The 19,454-nt window shown below is 36.5% G+C and overlaps 1 protein-coding gene across 3 annotated transcripts; it reads right to left on the bottom strand.

Annotated features, from left to right (window-relative positions):
• Positions 1 to 348: 348 nt before the first annotated feature.
• gcm2 (glial cells missing transcription factor 2) lies at positions 349 to 19,117 on the bottom strand. Of its 3 annotated transcripts, none has more exons than XM_028790849.2 (6): positions 19,049 to 19,117; positions 5,788 to 5,951; positions 3,428 to 3,680; positions 2,282 to 2,394; positions 1,921 to 2,046; positions 349 to 1,547 (listed from the first exon to the last, which is right to left on the bottom strand). In XM_028790849.2, the coding sequence occupies exons 2-6, from the start codon at positions 5,884 to 5,886 to the stop codon at positions 654 to 656; spliced, it is 1,485 nt and encodes a 494-aa protein (XP_028646682.1). In that variant the 5' UTR covers positions 5,887 to 5,951; positions 19,049 to 19,117; the 3' UTR covers positions 349 to 653. The 3 variants fall into 3 exon arrangements, with proteins under 3 accessions (XP_028646682.1, XP_028646683.1, XP_028646684.1); XM_028790850.2 differs by lacking the exon at positions 19,049 to 19,117 and adding an exon at positions 14,829 to 15,322; XM_028790851.2 differs by lacking the exon at positions 19,049 to 19,117 and adding an exon at positions 6,090 to 6,552.
• Positions 19,118 to 19,454: the final 337 nt, after the last annotated feature.

Here is a 19,454-nt window from a genome sequence, read left to right as displayed (position 1 = left end):
GAAAGAAAGAAAGAGGAAACACCATGTAAGGCGCTATTAGAAAGAAAGAAAGAAAGAAAGAAAGACAGAAAGAGTTGCCACCATCAAAGCCGCTATAAGAAAGAAAGAAAGAAAGAAAGAAGAACCACCACAAAAGTCTCTATAAGAAAGAAAGAAAGAAAGAAAGAAAGAAAGAAAGAAAGAAAGAAAGAAAGAGGAAACACAATGAAAGGCGCTATAAGAAAGAAAGAAAGAAAGAGGAAACACCATGTAAGGCGCTATTAGAAAGAAAGAAAGAAAGAAAGAAAGAAAGAAAGAAAGAAAGAAAGAAAGAAAAAGAAAATCGTCACTATAACTGGCAATACACCGTTGTTGCTAAAATGGGATATCATATTTATTTCTCTACTACATTCTACAGTAATGAACATATTTTACACATTAATAATTCTTTACACTGACATGTTTGCCTTGTTTAAAAAGGAGCGCGATTTGCATGGCACATAAATAATAACTTTTTACACTTCTTCTCCGGCTATAGCGATGCTGCTCGTCTTTATAGCAGGTAATCAAAAAAAGAGATCCCGTCTCTCAGATGTCCTCGATGAAGTCCCGCCATTCCCTTATAATTTACAGTGTCTTTATTTTTTTTTTCCACCAGTCCCTTCTTCCTTCATTTAATATTCCCCATTGTCGTATCTAAATGACTGCGATAAGCGCTCGGGGTAGCCGCCGGAAGTGAAAGTCCCGTATCTGTAACTATCTAGACTCTCTCCTCGTTCGGACTTCGCTGGCAGAGATTCTTGCTGATAGTTGAGTGCCGATTTTATCACCCCGGTGTCTTCGGGGATTTTAATTTCTTGATACACGTTACCAGAGCCATTTTCCATCAGAGAGTTACAATTCTGAGCACCTTTGACGTCATAGAGGTTGTCATTGTACTTCACCACGGAAGGTTTGCAAGGCTGATAGGAGACCTTAGTGGTTGTCGTGATTATGGTTTGTAAAGCTGGAGTGGGCGCTGTATTTGGGCCATTATATCTACAGGGATATTCTCCATCATAGTAGTGGTGATTACCATTGCCTGAGATCTGTCCATAGTCTCCTCTTTCACTGTAAGATCCTTTTCCAAATAGTTGCTTCCAGCTATGATGCTTATTTGGAACATCATAATTCCGTTCATGGACATTCAGAGGACTAACACTGTGTTGGGGTCCATTGAGCTGCATGCACACTTTTCCAGGATCTGCTTCAGTTTGCTGATTAGTGGAGTCCTTATAGAGAGCCTGGTAAGGACTGGAGCCGATGTAGCCGGGGACCGTAAATTCATAGCCACAGGGTGTCTGGGCCATGTAGAGGCGGTGGCTCGAAGCCTTCTGGAGCTGGGAAGGTGCGTCTGCAACACTGGAAGAAGAGTCATACGGGAGCTTATAGGGCTCAGTGTTCTGGAAAGAAGGGTAGTGCTGAGGCTGGATTGGGAAGTTGGTTTCTGCAATGATACGGAATCTGTCAGGTCCCTCCAGACAAGATAAGTGATGAATGTTGGAGAAGCTGTCGTGATATCTAGCGGCCTATAAGAAAGAAATTAACGAAGAAGAGATTGTCAGTTTGGGGATGGAATGAAAGAAATGTCTTTAGTTCTAGTTAAATGTAACTTTTATTATTGCATTGTGTGATCAATTTTAATAAACAACATGTCAGAGTAAAAATAAACATCTAATAAACTTTGTGGATGTATGGTATCCGAAACTGATGATGAGAAACCAAACTATTAAACATAGATAGATGTGAAAGGCACTATATAATAGATAGATAGATAGATAGATAGATAGATAGATAGATAGATAGATAGATAGATAGATAGATAGATAGATAGAAAGGCGTGAAAGACACTATATAATTGATAAACAGACAGATCTAAATAAGTCAGAATGGTTAAAATACCTCAGACTCCATTGCTCTTTTCTTCTGGGGGAAGTGAGGGGATGACATTCTTCTTTTTACTGCACTTCTTCTTGCCTCTGTTTCAGATTTACTTTCTGGTCTTGGATGGTCATGAACACCTTTAGCCTAAAATCAACACATTTTTAAACTTCAAGGTTGCAGTGTTTCAGATGCAGTGTTTTAAATGTAAGACAAGGCATGTCGTTTTAAAATAGCTGATTATGTCGACTCAGTTCAATGTATTATTTTAATGTATATTAATTGTGAAACACCAGCAAAATAAACCAGCATATGTATAAAAGTGTGCATATTATACTCATGGAGAAGTATTCTTAAAAGGTACTGCAATTATCATGCATACCTGGAAAAATATTGCTTTGCCATCCAGTCTCCAGAAATTTGTAACGGGATATCCGCTGTGTCCTCGGCAAGGGACAAGTTCCAAAGATGAGTTGCAACTGGGACAGAGCTTTTCTAAGATAAACATGTTAATCAAAAGAGATCAAAACTTTTTTTGCAACAACAACAACAACAACAACAACAACAACAACAATAATAATAATAATAATAAGAAGAAGAAGAAGAAGAAGAAGAAGAAGAAGAAGAAGAAGAAGAAGAAGACGAAGAAAAAGAAGAATACCATGCTACATGATTTATAGTTAGAACATATACTAGAACATAACATTTCATCAAAATATTATTCTTTTTTGTATTTTTTTGGCTAGATAAATTCATATAAAGCAAATGAATTCCGAGCTGAACGGGGAGCGTGTCCGTATTACCGTATTAGCGGACCATTAGCGGTTCACTGGTGTCTTTTGCGCTCCCCGGTTGAGCCCATTTGAAATCGTTCATTTTGCTGTATATAAATAATTGTATTTACATTTAATTCGAGGTCAACTGGATCTTTATTCAAGTGTCAATAGAGTGGGAGGTTTTCTCGTGTCTCATACCCAAATCACTATTTTTTATTTTATTTGAACATTTCTTTTTGATCATAAAGTTAGAGAGATAGTATTTTATTAGGTATTATAAAGTCATTCAATTTAACGGCACTTGTTGTATTATTACTGTATTTTTCGCTGACGTCTTTGATGAAGGCGACTCACAACCACTGCAGTGCATGTTTCTCACATGTATTTTTACAGATGGACACACCGGTTAATTGCAATTCAATTCAACTCAGTTCAGTTTATTTTTGTATAGCGCCCTTCAAAGACTGTTTAAAACGCTGTGACAAGTTCTCAGGTAAAATGTGAACAGAAATTTTAACATTTTATGGATTATATAATACAAAGACATAGATTTGTTTAAACAAGCACAGAAAGTGTGCCTTTTCCTATTGATTAAATAAACAGAGCCGAGAAATGTCTGCCCATTTATTAACATCCATGCACATATCACGACACTGTCTCCGTAAAGACACCCACGCGACATTTTATTGCGCTCTTATTATACCTGCAGGCGATTACAGAAGGCGGTAGGAGTGAACTGAGCGAACACTTACTTTGCTGTTTCTGTCGCGCCTTGTCGCAAATGGCCGGTCTCAGCTGTAGTTTACTGCCGTCAGGTAGTGTGCAGTTCCTCCCACACACTACGACCCCCAGGCAAGACTTCTTCAGGATCTGGCAGTTATGGTTATTCGTGTTTCTCATGGCCCATCCGCTCAGGTGTCTCTGGGCATTTTTATCGTCGCCGCTGTAGATGTAGCGCACGTAGCCGTCGGTCCACTCCTGGAAGCCGTCGAACTGCTTTACGTCCTTAGGAGGCAAGCATTTTGGAGTTAGGCAGACGCAAGTGTAAGTTTGTACACACCTGGCCAAATTAAAGGTGTCCCTATCTTGTCAAAGTTAAAAAAAAAAAAAAAAAAAAAAAACGTTAGCACAAAATCTGTAGAGAATAATCAAATTTTAATGGTCAAATTCCATTTATTTGCTGACGGTAAAAACGTATTAAGCTTTGAGTTTGTCACCACCTGAGCTGTATTATGGCCTAATGAATAAACTGATTTCGAAGATCAACATGGAGCACTAGCAGATCAACTGGTAGGGTGCATATTATTTTAATATCCCACGGTATTATTTTTTAATTTTTTTCCCTAATATGTTAAAATCAGCAAATAAGTGGTAATTGGAGAAGAAAACGTACATGTCCATCACAGGGTATACATTCAAATTTACTCACACTCAAAATAAAGGTGTTGCAGTGCATGGTTTTCAGGGTGATGCCTTAGGGGAGCCATTTTATCTTCCACTGTCCGTAGTCTATCATATAGTGCCTTGCACATCTATCTATCTATCTATCTATCTATCTATCTATCTATCTATCTATCTATCTATCTATCTATCTATCTATCTATCTAATATAGTGCCTTTCATATCTATCTATCTATCTATCTATCTATCTATCTATCTATCTATCTATCTATCTATCTATCTATCTATCTATCTATCTAATATAGTGCCTTTCATATCTATCTATCTATCTATCTATCTATCTATCTATCTATCTATCTATCTATCTATCTATCTATCTATCTAATATAGTGCCTTTCATATCTATCTATCTATCTATCTATCTATCTATCTATCTATCTATCTATCTATCTATCTATCTATCTATCTATCTATCTAATATAGTGCCTTTCATATCTATCTATCTATCTATCTATCTATCTATCTATCTATCTATCTATCTATCTATCTATCTATCTATCTAATATAGTGCCTTTCATATCTATCTATCTATCTATCTATCTATCTATCTATCTATCTATCTATCTATCTATCTATTATTAAGCACTGTCTGGCATGTCTATCATTTTGTTATATAAAGGTGTAACTTCTGGGTTGATATCTGAAGGACTAGAATTGCTACATATTATTGTACGTGATATTGTCGATACACTGTGGTGAGACGTATCATCACCATTAGAATATGGTTGTTTCTAATTACTCAAAACTGGGCAGAAAGAAAGAAAGAAAGAAAGAAAGAAAGAAAGAAAGAAAGAAATGCGCTGATGGTCACGTACGATTGTTTTAGCATAACAATTTATGCAAATTAATATATTATGTATGTATGTATGTATGTATGTATGAATAGATATCTATCTATCTCTATGTATGTATGTATGTATGTATTTTTCTTCTTCGTATTCTTGCACTTTTAATCCATCCTTTAATTTTTCTAACCCGATTATCTGGGGCATGAGTCTATCTCAGTCATATTTTACTATTTAACCTTATAGTTATATTTTTAAAGAAACGTTCGTTCTTAAATATATATTCCGATATATACATTATATAAATATACTGCACACGCAAGCTATTATTACAGAACATCTAATATAAGGCATAATCTGTAAAATGTTCACAGTGTTTCAGAGACGAACAACTCAACGGTGTTCACGCTCCCTTTTATATGAAGGCTCGATTGTTCGGAATTTAAACCCGTAACCGAACCATCACAAAGTCTTTGGGCTCGTGTAGAACTGGCTTAGATTTTTAAACATTAACCGACTTTCTTTCCACAATGCAGTGACATAAGAAAGCAAAGAGTAAGTCGGCTATAACATTTTCCATAAACAAAGTATTAATTTCTTGATAGTTATTGGAGTTTCCTCAGAGCCAAAGGGACTTCTTATCATGAACAGTAAAGGTACGTTAAGTTAATCAGTTTCGCCCTGTTCTCTTTTAAAAATGTCCACGATATAAACTGAGTGTTCGGGCTCCTTTTGCATGCCCGCCATTCACTCCTGTGCCTTGTTCTCACTAAAACGAGATGCCTGCAAACTTCCTACCAAATCGTATCGTCTTCAGTTTCTGTGGCTGCTTTTCCTGTTACTTGTAGACATAATAAACACGTTACCTGTGGTAGTTTGGGGTCATTGATGTCCCAGGTGAGCTTCATCCCGAAGGAGCAGACACAGTCGGACTCGTCAAACTGATCCTGCACTGACTTTGCCATTGTGCCATGAACAGAAGGGATCCCAATCCTTTTACTGCTGAGCTTCGTCGAGCCTACCGAGAAACCTGCGAGATGAGATACATTTGAGCAAAGAGAAACATCAACGACTTCAAAGAGCCCGTCATGTCGAGAAAGCAGGCCGGTGAACGTCTCAAATCAGTAAAACCTCTGACTTGTACCGTAGGTACCCGCGGTCTCCTCACCTGTACGGTGGCTTGCGCTCCTCTGAGCCGCTTCTCTGTCGCGTCTGCCTGTGAAATGGAAAGGCTGCGCGCTTGTTTATGACATCTCGGAAGGCAGGTCTTCAGGTTGAACTACTCAGCTGTATTCGGCACAACTACTGACTTTCAAAACTTCTGACCCATGACTTTGACCCGTGCTGACAGCACATTCATGCACTCATTGTTCCCAAAGACCAAAACTGCCCGAACACAACACTTCAATAGCAATTTTATTGTGAGACAGAACGCATTTACTGCTATTACCGTGGAAAGACTAAAAACAAATGCAACTATTAAAATCGAGCCCTACGTGAAAACTGAAAACAATTTCAATTATGCGTTCTTTATTCTACACTCCACTACTTTATCTGATAGGTAAATTCAATATATTTCACAGCATATGTTTTAAATACCGCCCTTATTTTCAATATCATTATTTCAGTGTCTATGCTTTTTTTCGATAGGCATGATTTATTTATTACGTAGGTATTCTCTCTCTCTCTCTCTCTCTCTCTCTCTCTCTCTCTCTCTCTCTCTCTCTCTCTCTCTCTCTCTCCCCTCTTTATACAGACTAAGCTTGACGGCACGATGGCAAATTCTGCCACCCAAAGGACTCATTGTCATGTGGCCTGTGGTTTCTGTCTGGACCTTTCATGTTCTCCCCGTGTGCAGGCAGATTTCAGAACGGATACTTCGATTTTCCTGCAAAAAGATATGTGTGCTGTGTTCATTATTTTCTTTGAATTGGCCTGCACCAAGTGTTGATTCCAGCCTTGCACCCAGTGCCGCCCAGATAGTGTCTGGCTGCCCTCCATTAGATTAAGTGGGTTTGAAAAGTCTGTGAGCTTTATATAGTGGTAGGGTGTTAACCAGCTGGGATCCTTACCATCTATCTATCTATCTATCTATCTATCTATCTATCTATCTATCTATCTATCTATCTATCTATCTATCTATCTATCTATCTATCTATCTATCTATCTATATATTTATTATACAATGCCTTTCATATCTATCTATCTATCTATCTATCTATCTATCTATCTATCTATCTATCTATCTATCTATCTATCTATCTATCTATCTATCTATCTATCTATCTATCTATCTATCTATCTATCTATTATAGTCATTAATGTTCAGGTCATACGTTTTGCAATTGCTATCAATTTTATGACTTGAATGATGAAATTCTTAAAGCGGTCTTAATGTGAAAGAACTGTGACTTTCAGACATCCATGCAGTGTACCCCTCTCATGGAGGTCTTGATGTTCTGAAATAATTGAAGTGAAGATCTGGTGTTTGGTAATTTTGATTTAAGGCCAGTTGTAAATGGAGTGGATTTATTAAACTGGGCTGAGGTCACTAACAACCATTTGTTTATTTCTTGTAGAGCCCAAAATCACACGAGGAATGTAAGAAGACAAGAAAACACTCCCCAAATAAACTTGTAGAAAAATAAAAGTAGAAATCTCAGGAAAGGCAATTCAGAGAGAAATCTCCTTCTTCCAGGTAGTTTGGGAGTTCAATGAGTGTCTAAAAATGTGGTAAATCCAACACACACAACAGAACACACATAATCTTCCTCACAGAGCTCAATGGCCAATCTATCATAGCAACCTCAGAAATGCAAGTCAAAATCCTGCCATCTTCTCATACATAATAATACCACTGGTCGAAATATATTGTAAATATTACGAATGTTTATAAAGGTAATTTTAAAAATTCCCTAAAGAATTTGAAAAGGCAAAACAACTTTGGTTACTTGTATAAACATGAAAAAGTTTGTTTTTTTTTTCCTCAAAAGTTTGACTTGTTACTTTCTTTTGCAATCTTAAAGCACCTTTAAGAAAAAATAAAATACAATCAAATAGAGTCCTGCGATGGGCTGGCGTCCCGTCCAGGTATTCCTGCCTTGCGCCCGATGCTTACTGGGATTGGCTCCAGCTGCCCTGCGCCCCTGGTTGGCTGGGTGGACTAACAGAGTGACTGATTTGCATACATTTACTTATTTAGGGAGTGTTTTAATACCCGGTCAGAGAGTCACACTGTAAATTGCAGGTGTAATGCCGTGAGCTCAGCACTCTTAAAAATGAAGGTGCATCAGAGTTGTGCCGTTTATGGCTCCCAAAAGAACCTTCTAGATGAAGGATCCATTTAGATTTCATATATATTGTTTTTCATATGTCATTTTTTTTTATTTTTGTGACGCATTCAGTTTTTATATTTAGGAAAACAAAACAAAGCAAATCATTTTATCTTTAGGCAAGAGCTGATTAGATTATACGTGTTCATTTGTTAAAATTTTACGTCATTTATTTTCACGTGAAAAGCAGTTTAACTGATATTATTTCATGAATGACCGCTTAACAAATTAAAACAGGCCTCACTAAAGTGTCCCACAGTCAACACTATTAAAAATAAAAAGCGCTAAAGCGGTGCTCCAGAGCGATGACGTAAGTGAGCCACGTTAGGTAAGTAAAAGATCTGTCCGCATGGCGGTAACGGAAAGAGCCTTCAACTTCACTTCATAACAAGTTCGATAAATAACCACGAGCAGATGAGAGCGGATTTGTAACACAATTATGGGCGCTCTTTCACTGTACTCATTGCCAGTGGTTTGTTGGACTTAAAAGAACTCTTGGCTGCACACAGCAACTCAGGCTAATGTCAAGTCTTCGTGATCCCCTCGGTATCCTGCAAGGCATCCAACTACATATTAAACATTCCTGCTTCCTCCACGTCTCAGGGTCCTGCTCAAAGCCCAAACGACTCATTTTTAGGACAAGAACGCTTTGTCTTGCATGTGGAAACACCCAAGTAAAGGGCCATTTTAAAGACTTTATTGGTAAGAGTGAAATTAATTGTTCTACGTGACAACTAATGTGAAAATATATAGAAAGCAGGAACTTGCGGAAACAACAAACTTTATAAACCCATGAATATTCCTCAGATCCAGTTTAGATGTTTAAAGTCTATTCAGAACTTTCAACGGACTCCTGCTAATTACCTGAATGTGCAGACTAAAATGCGTTCAGTGTGTATTTGAACGAGAACAACCTTTCATCAAATTACAGTGCTCTCAAATCAGAATAGAAAAAAAAAATGGGATAATGGAAAAGGTTAAGAAATTACAGTACAACGTGATGCACACGTCATCTATAGTGCCAGCCTTTCAACAAAACTGACATTTTTACAATGTACTTATTGTGATTGAATTACGCATCATCATTTGTTCAAGTCATCAACGCCGTCGTAATAATAATAATAATAATAATAATAATAATAATAATAATAATAATAATAATAATAATAATAATACATTTTATTCATTTAACGCCTTTCCCATGCATGCTTAAATCACTTATACATTAACGCCATTTCCCTTTCAAAAACTGCTTCCCATCTTGAAATGCAAGATCTGCGCATTCTGAAGACGCGGCTCAGTCACACATCGCTGTACAATCCGACTGTTTACTTTCTGATGAGCGGAACGTCAGTTACGACGCATAATGAGCAGCCTGAGGTTTTCGGTGTTGTGAAATACAACATCACACTGCTCATTCCGGACTTTTTTTTCCCTGGAAGTACTAAAATGTAATAAAGAAAAACTATCAATCCGTCTGTTTTCGGGCTCGCTTATATATCTTGGGGTCGTGGGGGTCTTCATATAGTGACGGCAGCACTGGGAGAAAATTGAAAACTGTCGGGACGTGACGCCACCAAGCAGAATAATACAGAGCAAAGTGTCTTTGTTAACATCAAAGTGTATGATATTCCACAAAACAGTCATATATGCATGCATATATATATATATATATATATATATATATATATATATATATATATATATATATATATATATATATATATATATATATATATATATATATTTGCAGCTGGATATCCACAAAGGGAGGAAATGAATTACATATCATAAAGTAGTTTTTATTCCTCAGCTTTAACCCAGCATATGCAAACTTCAGAAGAATATGTTCATAATAAATAAAACTTTACAACCAAAACCCCCCTCCTGAACACATTGACTTAGCTATATATATATATATATATATATATATATATATATATATATATATATATATATATATATATATATAAATATAAATATAAATATATATATATATATATATATATATAAATATATATATATATATATATATATATATATATATATATATTCACGAGGGAGGTTCAAAAGGTTTCCACACTTGTATATTTTCGTAGGAAACGGTGAAGGCGGGAGGAGTAGTACTTAGGCATTAAAAAGTTATACAAACGCTGGGAAAATTGCATCGCAAACGAAGGTGACATAAAGAAACGTGATGTAACTTGTTTTTGAAATTCTTAATAAACAAAGTACAAAAAAAGTGAGGAAACATTTTGAACTTCATTCGTATATACAGTATTAGTCTTCAAATTCTGTTAATTAGCAAAGTATTATTGTATAGTGTTATTATCATCAAAGGTATAATAGGGTATAGAAATCGTCATAATAATATATTTACATACCCAGAGAACTCACATTACATATATGAAATACATCAGACTGCTCATTCCGGACTTTTTCTTTCATATAAGTACTTCTAGTGGTGGCGCTGGGAGCAAGTCGAAAACTGTCGGGACGGGATGCTGGCAAGCAGAATAATACAGAGTAATGTGTTTTTGTTAATATCAAAGGGTATGAAATTCTACAAAAATAGTGAATATATATATATATATATATATATATATATATGTATATAAATAATTCTTTACACACACACACACATATATTTATAGTGTTATTATCCTCAAAGGGCATCATAGAGTATAGAAATCGTCATAATTATATATTTATTTACCCAGAGAACTCACATTTTATATATATATATATATATATATATATATATATATATATATATATATATATATATATATATATATATATATATATATACACACACACACACACACACCGCTGCGGGGCCAAAACTTGTTCATGCGTAGACTTATTTTCAAAGTCAAACGTTGTGTTGCACAATGAAATGCGTTCCTTGAAACACTTCACACAAAGATTCACAGACACAAGGACTAATTTACATAGAAGTGTGGCGGAGAGCATGGTTTTGAGGACCTTCACCTCTCGACGTGATGTTATTTTGGACAATCTAGTTGAATTGATTGAATTATGAATTACTTTTTTTTTGATACTCGTTTTCTCTCTTTTACTGAACTCTTCTGCGTCTTTTCACTAAGAACCCAATTCCGCCTTGCATCACATTCTGCAATCCGCCGTCAACTATTGGACTTATGGGATTTTAAGATTGTATTGTCGAATGGACAGACGAGCGGATTTTAGTTGTTAATGTAAATGTTTTGAACGTGTTTCTGATGAGAGTCGCCGTATGTAATAAGGAATGACCGAATAACAGTCGATCTTCTGAAGCGCGAACGCTCTTAAAAAGGATGGCGCCAGAGCGGTTCTTCAGGGTCTTGACATAGAGGGATCCTTTTATGTTATCTAAAGATCAATCCATATGAGGGTTCCAGAAAGAAGATCTGTAACAGGCTATATACAGTAAATAACCACGAACAGATACTAACAGAATCGTGCAATATCAATGGGTTCCTCATTTAAAAGGACTCTTGCTATATGTGTACAATAACCCAGACTAGTTACAGTTTTTCTTAATCTGCTAGTGTTCTGTTATATAGGTATAAACAATGCATTCATTTTTTTTTCTTTTATAGTAATTTTTTCAAAGTACAAAGAAACAATTTCATATGCAAAAAACTGTTTCCTGAAAGAAATGGCACTTTTGCAATCAGTAGTCCCATATACTACACAACCCAAAAAACCCCAAAAATGCCGTTAAAGAACCTTTCTTTTAAGATTAATATCTGTAAATAAAGTTTCCTTATACATCCATCCAACGAGGTGAGAATAAACTACTGTCTTTGATTCTAATTTCACGGTTTTCTTAAATTTCGCGCGTACACACTTCAAAGCAAATTCATTTTAAAATGTGTTTCATTAGGTTGCAAAATTCACATCTGAATGCTTTTCCTGTTTTTTACTCACTTTTCCACGTGAGACAAATTAAATGCCATCATATCAGATAAAATGTCTGCACTCAGTAAGACTTCATCTATCCGTCCATCCTTCTGCTTGTTAAAACAGCAACAGCAGACACAGCAGTTACATGTGAGTGTACTCAGAGCTCCGGCACTTTTCTGAACTCCTTGTTTACTTCAAAATCCCGCACTACCCGATCTCACCCAATTCATGGAACGAACCAACACTTCACGGGATGTCAGTTCCTGGCGTGTGACCCTCACGACTTTACTCGCGCTCCGCCATGGCCTCTCAAAGTGAAGTCAACATTTAACAGAAAGCAGTGAGAGAGAAAAACCGAATACGCGCGGTGGGGTCGTTGTGTGCAAACCACGAGTGGACCAAAGAATGTCAGGGCGTCTTTATGACATTCAGAGCATCGGTTACTTGATTTTCTTTTTGTATGCACGGTTACCGTTGAAGTGGAATAAATATGAGCAATCTGCTGTTCTGTGTCGTTCTCTTACTATATGAGGCTTTGAAAATCACCACCACAACCAATCATAATAATAATAATAGTAGTAGTAACAATAATAACATATTGCTAAACGTATTTAAAGAAAAACCAAGCAAAATGACACCTTTTATTGGCTAACTAAAAAGATTACATTACAAAGGTGTCATTTTGCTTGGCTTTTCTCTACATTCATAATGGCTAACACGGTACAACACCCTAGTATTAGAAACGTATTTAAGAAACTCTTTTAAATGTCCAATCACCTCTACTGTATACCAGGATTGATTATAATTAAACGGTTATAAAGAATCTCGTGTAGTCAGTTCTCCATTATATAGCGCCATTCATATCTATCTATCTATCTATCTATCTATCTATCTATCTATCTATCTATCTATCTATCTATCTATCTATCTATCTATCTATCTATCTACTTAATTTTAATTATTTTTAAAACACCCTTCTAATCAATCCGTGATTGTTCACTTTTACCTTGAAAATGCTCATTCACTGCGTCAGGCAGTCCGCCATCCAGTCTGAATAAAGCGTGCCTGTCCCATAAGGATTAAAGTGAGCCGGTGAAAGATAGATGAACTCGCCAGGAGGACAGCCGATAGAACCTCATTGCCTTTGATACACGTCATAAATAAACGGTCTTGCTCGATAAATGTAATTCCATTGCTTGAGATAAGCGCAATGGAAATATGGCGCATGGACAAAATCCTGACCTCCATTCTTAAAAATAAAAGCGCCCTAGAAATTTTCTAAAAGCAGGGAAAGCCTTTTTGATTCTCGAAAAAGACGTCCTCATGAAGGTTCCAGATATATATATATATATATATATATATATATATATATATATATATATATATATATATATATATATGATGTAAAAATATTTATGAAATAGCGATGAGTTCCTGACTTTCAAAGAAGTTTCACTTCATACAATATCACAGGCCCAGTTTGGGATTTCTCGTCAGTATCCTTACCACACATTAAACATGTCTGTTTTTGCACATATTTTAAACCTTTCCAAAAGACAGAGAAACAAATACAATTGAAAGAGAACCCCGCGCAGAACTGCACGGTTCCTTGTCAAGCTGGGCGCAATGGCTGTACACACAACGCAGTAACAAGCCTTTTCGTGAACTCGGCTGTCGTTTGCCTGCGGACATTCCTTTACTGCAGGTAGCCATGTCGGGGAATATTGCATAACACATACACTAACTTATTCAATGAGCCCTTAATTAATTTGAGAGTTGTGCGTGTTTATCGCGACACCACTGAGCCTAAGACATTATACGAGGGGCGTTCGAAAGGTTTCCGCACTTTTACATGTTCGTTGGAAACGGTGAAGGCGGGAGGAGTAGTAATTGGGCATTAAAAAGTGAGTACGACGCTGGGAAAATTGCATCGCAAACGAAGGTGACTATAAAGAAAAGTGTTGTAACTTGTTTTTGAAATTCTTAATAAATAGAGTTAAAAAGTGCGGAAACAGTTTGAACGTCTCTCGTTTGCAAGACTGGGCGTTATGCATTTCATGGGTCCACGCACCCAAAATAACGCATAGGTTTGGAATGACCAATTCCACGTGTTCGTGAATATAAAAAAAATAAATAAGAAGAATAAAACAAAACAACACAAAAAAAACTACACACAAACAGGAGAGAACCTGCAAGCTCCACATGGAGAACCAACCCAGAATGCAGAATCTGAGAGTGCAGAGCGAATCCCTGCGCCACCGCACCCCTGCTGCATGAGTATAGGAAGGAGTTTTTCCTATGTTTAGTATTGAAGAAAAAACGTTTTTTAGTTAGACCCTTTGCAAATTTTAAACCTAATAACCACAATAAAGAGTCGGATAAGAAAGGCAGCTTACACGAAGTGAGAACTGATGATCTGAAGGTTTTTCACAATCGGAGGGATTTTATTATTAATCACGTGTTTTTTTTTTGAAATCGTGTATATGAAAAAAAGCGCATTAAAACGTCTGAGTTTAGACTAAACGTTGACATGTTTATTGATTTAGCAGTCTTTCTTTCTTTCTTTCTTTCTTTCTTTCTTTCTTTCTTTCTTTCTTTCTTTCTTTCTTTCTTTCTTTCTTTCTTTCTTCTATGAAATCCTACACGCTTAAAAAAATACTTACATGGGACTACTGTGCTACATGAATCCACCACGTGTCAGCCTTGACGAGGCGAGTCCATTCGACAGCAATGATGATTAAGCGCTTCTTTACTGCGGCACAATAAGTGAACACCTCGGGTCACCACACTTCAAACATAACTCGGCTTAAGTAAGTAAGTTCACGTATTAGTACTCTGATCACTTTGATTACACGAGCTTTACTTCGTCTTAGTGCACCGATCACTGGGGTGTAACTCACATTTAGTGCGATGCGCCTCGCTCTGTGAGTGTTTAGCTATTGAGCGGCAGTAGAGCACAAAATCAGCGTCTTTATTCCAAACAAGGCAAGATCTCGCACGTTCTGATATCTGACTTTTTCAATCTAGGCTACGAAATGTCTGTCAGTGAGTGCCTATAACGACAAATGAGTCAACCAACAGGTTTGAAACAATGTAAACAGACGATGTCAAACGAATATTTTCAGTTTCAGTGACAGGTCAGAGCTGTCATTGTCATTCTAACCTAGAAATGAACCTTCTGGGACCTGCCAGCTTGTACTAAATCCGAAGTATAGCAACTTAAAGATTAGACTGCAGAAATGGTAAATTGTCCGACAGTAAAAATGCATTCCGAGTAAATTAGGTGGTGCGGCAACCTAACGCTTCGATATTCGGGGGAAACTCAGTCGTCGGCTATCTTGTCCCTTTCAATGTACACTTTCTAAGAAATAAATGAAAAGGCGTAATTGTTATTAGTGATAACAGTAGCATCAGTAGCAGCTCTAATAGGAATAGTGGGGATCAACAACAACATATTCCTTGTATAGATATATTCCTCTTGTATACATGCAGGGGAAATTTGTTTTTTTACAGAAGCTCTTTAAATAAATAAATACATCGGTAGATGGTCCAAAATCACATAAGGAATGTCTCAACGGGCTTTCATTTTTTTTAACAGACCCCATGTCTCGACTCTCTAAATAGACAAGAAAAAAATAATTGGGAAAGGAAATTTAGCGAGAGACCCCCTTCCTCGTAGGATGAGCGTGCAGTTGGTGTATAAAAGCTGGGTAAATGCAACACATAAAACCGATTTGCTAAACCGAGCGCAAAACTTCCAAACTCTGTCTTATTTAAGTATAACGTTATTTAAACTTTATACCATAACACAGACGTGCATGTTGCGGTTTGCTCCAGGACCGCATTCAATAAATGAGAACAAAACGGCCAGCAGCTCAAGCGGTTATCAAGCAAACCAAAGTGCAGTCTTCATTCTACAGGCTTTTACATTTTGGAAAGAAGCGTCTAAAAGTTCGGAAACGTCAATTAATAAAAGTCGACGTTGCGTAAAATATTATATTGCCAGCTGCTAGATTGTTTTTCTGACTTTTAGCAACAGAATTTGCGATAGAATGAAAGAAATGAACGTAGTACCGCACTAAATACTTATTAAATAGTGCCTTTCATCTATCTATCTATCTATCTATCTATCTATCTATCTATCTATCTATCTATCTATCTATCTATCTATCTATCTATCTATCTATCTATCTATCTATCTATCTATCTATCTATCTATCTATCTATCTATCCAATCTTGCCAACTACACTAAAATCTATCTATCTATCTATCTATCTATCTATCTATCTATCTATCTATCTATCTATCTATCTATCTATCTATCTATCTATCTATCTATCTATCTAATCTCTTTTTACTTTTATCCAAAGTACTTATTTTTATTTATTTTCCCCCCATCCCTCGTAAATTTTACAGTTCGTTAATTACTGTTGTGGTTCCATTAGTTGCAAATAAATTCATTTTGGGAAGTGTTCTTCTCATATAAAATTAGTTCTTTGAGATCTGAAAAGGTTCCTCCTAATAGGTAGATAAAACAGAAATCTCCAATGTCTAGGGGGCTACCTAATATAGTTTTCCCAACACATTAAGAGAACCTCAGCTTGGCCTGTGGTATTAAAAGTCCTTCTAAAATCAGGAACCTATTTATATTTCACAAATCTGGTAGCATCTATTCATCTATTGAAACCTGTAAAATATTCCTAATATTCATTTTTTTGGTACCAAAAATGGTTCCCCTATAGCATCACTTTTACAAGAAATACTTTGTCACTTTTCATTTTTCAGAGTGTCTTGAGTCCAAAGCATCCGAGATAAGCACCGGCTCATCGCGACCCTGGCGACTGGACTAGACGGACGGTTGGCTAATGCCTGCTTTTCAATGATTCACTATAATTATAAAGTGGGACTTTATTGGGTTAAGTGGTTGCTTGACAAATAACCATTTCATTGGGGGCGCCATTCCAAATGAATTTGGACCGTTGGCTTTGAAAAGGATTTTAATATGTGGACAAATTGTGTTGTATAGGCGACCTGGCAGAATATGAACAGATCAAGAAATCGTGAACTAAGCCCGCGTGTGTGATTCTATGTAACAGGAGTCCTTAAAAAGATTAGGAACCCAGTGGTATTTTAAAAGCAAATTAAAGGATCTTTTTGGAGCCTTCATGTCGATGGTTCTTTTCATCCCCCTGAAGATCATCTTTGGCACCTTTATTTTTAAAGAATATTGTCTGTCTGCAAAGCACTTTAGCGTCGTGCTTTTCATTCGTTAACCTGGTTCAGCAAATGCATAAATGAGTAGAAATTAAATTGCATTTCACTATCAAAGTAAAAGACTTAAAAAAATAATAAAGGAACAATTATCTATTTGACTGTGGTCTAAAGCGACTTTTTTTAGTTATCACAAATATAATAAATTGACTACTTTCTAGCATATTGTTCTTCGATGGCGCTTTACTGCATTGTGTGAAGAACGGTGGCTTAACTAAGACCATGTTTCACTCAGAAGTTCTTTACATTTTAAGATGATTGTTTGTATTTTGAAAAGGGTCCTTAAATGTTTAATATTTGGTAACGGCGACTTATCAGAATAAAACAGATCAAGAGAACCCGAGCTTGTTCTTTTACGGTATAACGAGAGTCCGTTTAAAATCAGGAACCTGCTGCTGTTTCACAAATCTGTTATCTTCTGTTCAAGGTTATTATTGAGCCTGCTCTGGATCTAAAGAGGTTATTTCTGGAACCTTCATGTGGATGGTTCGTTTGGAAATCCAAAACGAACTACTCAGACAGCACCTTTAATTTTAAGAGTCAAAACTTGGCTTGTTAACAACGAATAGCATATATATACTTTTAAGCAATACTATATGAAGATATAATTCAGCTTTAAGGATTACATGCCAACAACCATATTTATTTAAAAGGCCCTTTTTATTATCACCTATTATTTGGCTGAAGCCTATTTCCAAAGTGACTTGCAACATTTGAGACACAACTGCTTACATTTCTTTATTCTTCCGTTAGAGCTCAAGTAGGTGAAGTGTCTTGCTCAGGGTCACACAAATTTGAACCCACAACCTCTTCAATTACAAAGTTTTAACCACTACGCCACCCTACCCTTTTCACGTGGACGTGTAGTTAAAATAAATGAATGAAAAAAGAATCCCAGAGGTGAAGAGAAGTTCAATTACAATTTCATTCAGGCAGCTGGAAAGTTCCTAATGATTATGAGAAGTCGATCAGGTTTAATTATTTCGTCAAGACCAGCAAGAAGTTTTATTTTTACATTTTTTGCTTTTCCTTTCAAATGTCTATACATATACACAACTATTAATGAAAGGAGTTTCAGAACAGTAACACTGATTCTGACTGCTGCAGAAAGGTGCGACGCCAGCAGCAGTTACCTGCGTGTTGGCCCCCATTTATTTTTCCATGCAACAACTTCCATTACGACTACCAATACTCCTTAACTCGATTTTCTACTCTTATTTATTTTTATTTCACCCATTTTCCTTTGGTTGTACATTAATCACGAGTGCAAGTTAGGAAACTAAATAATGCAAAGTTAGAACCATTTAACTTGTATACTACTACTATAATAATAATAATAATAATAATAATAATAATAATAATAATAATAATAATAATAATAATAATTTAATATATCAATGAAATCAGTTTCTTCATGAACCTTAACCAGGTATTTGTTAGTAACAGTAACAGGAAACGGACGAAAGTGACGGAGAATCTGCCAGAAACCCTCCGTTCTGCCCATTTCAAACCAGCAGAGAGAAAAATCTTTATCGCTGCCAGAGTCGCTTAAAAGGTGAACTCTTAACAGTTTTTCAAAATCTTTAGTTTAAGCAAACGTGTCTTACTCACGGGATTTGAGTCCGTATTCCCACGGGAGTAAAGCGAAGAATGCGGCAGGAGCAGCCCGGCAGCGGAGAGTCGTCGGCTCCGCCCCTCCTTCACGTGTCTGACGCGCAGCTTCTCGGTCGGAAGTCCCAGTCGGAGTCCGCAGCTCTGAGTTCTTCATTAAGCGTCTTGTGTTACACGTTATTGTAATGTACTGAATGTTGATGTTAAGGATAACAGTGAAACAAAATTACTGAGAGTCACTAAAGTAAGCTGTGGACTTCTGATGTGTGCTTTCGGTTAATCTATCTTGGATTTTTTGAATCGCATAGAGGGACTGGCATTGTCCTGGTTCTCGTTTTACTGAGAGATTTTCCTATGGGCACCCGAGGTGCGCTTTTTTGTTGCAGCCGTTTTATTATATATTGTA

This window comes from Erpetoichthys calabaricus, chromosome 6 (assembly GCF_900747795.2).
Source record: "Erpetoichthys calabaricus chromosome 6, fErpCal1.3, whole genome shotgun sequence".
Classification (NCBI taxonomy): domain Eukaryota; kingdom Metazoa; phylum Chordata; class Cladistia; order Polypteriformes; family Polypteridae; genus Erpetoichthys; species Erpetoichthys calabaricus.
The sequence above is the reverse complement of the archived record's forward strand: the minus strand, read 5'-3'. Positions and strand labels throughout refer to the sequence as shown.

What these genes read in the sequence shown, in the direction of transcription:
- gcm2 (XM_028790849.2), bottom strand. Translation starts at nt 5,886, where the DNA reads ATGGCAAAGTCAGTGCAGGATCAGTTTGACGAGTCCGACTGTGTCTGC. An exon ending in ATGACCCCAAACTACCACAG is followed by an intron (nt 3,681 to 5,787) that starts GTAACGTGTTTA and finishes TTGCCTCCTAAG; the next exon opens with GACGTAAAGCAGTTCGACGG. An exon ending in AAAGAGCAATGGAGTCTGAG is followed by an intron (nt 1,548 to 1,920) that starts GTATTTTAACCA and finishes TCTTTCTTATAG; the next exon opens with GCCGCTAGATATCACGACAG.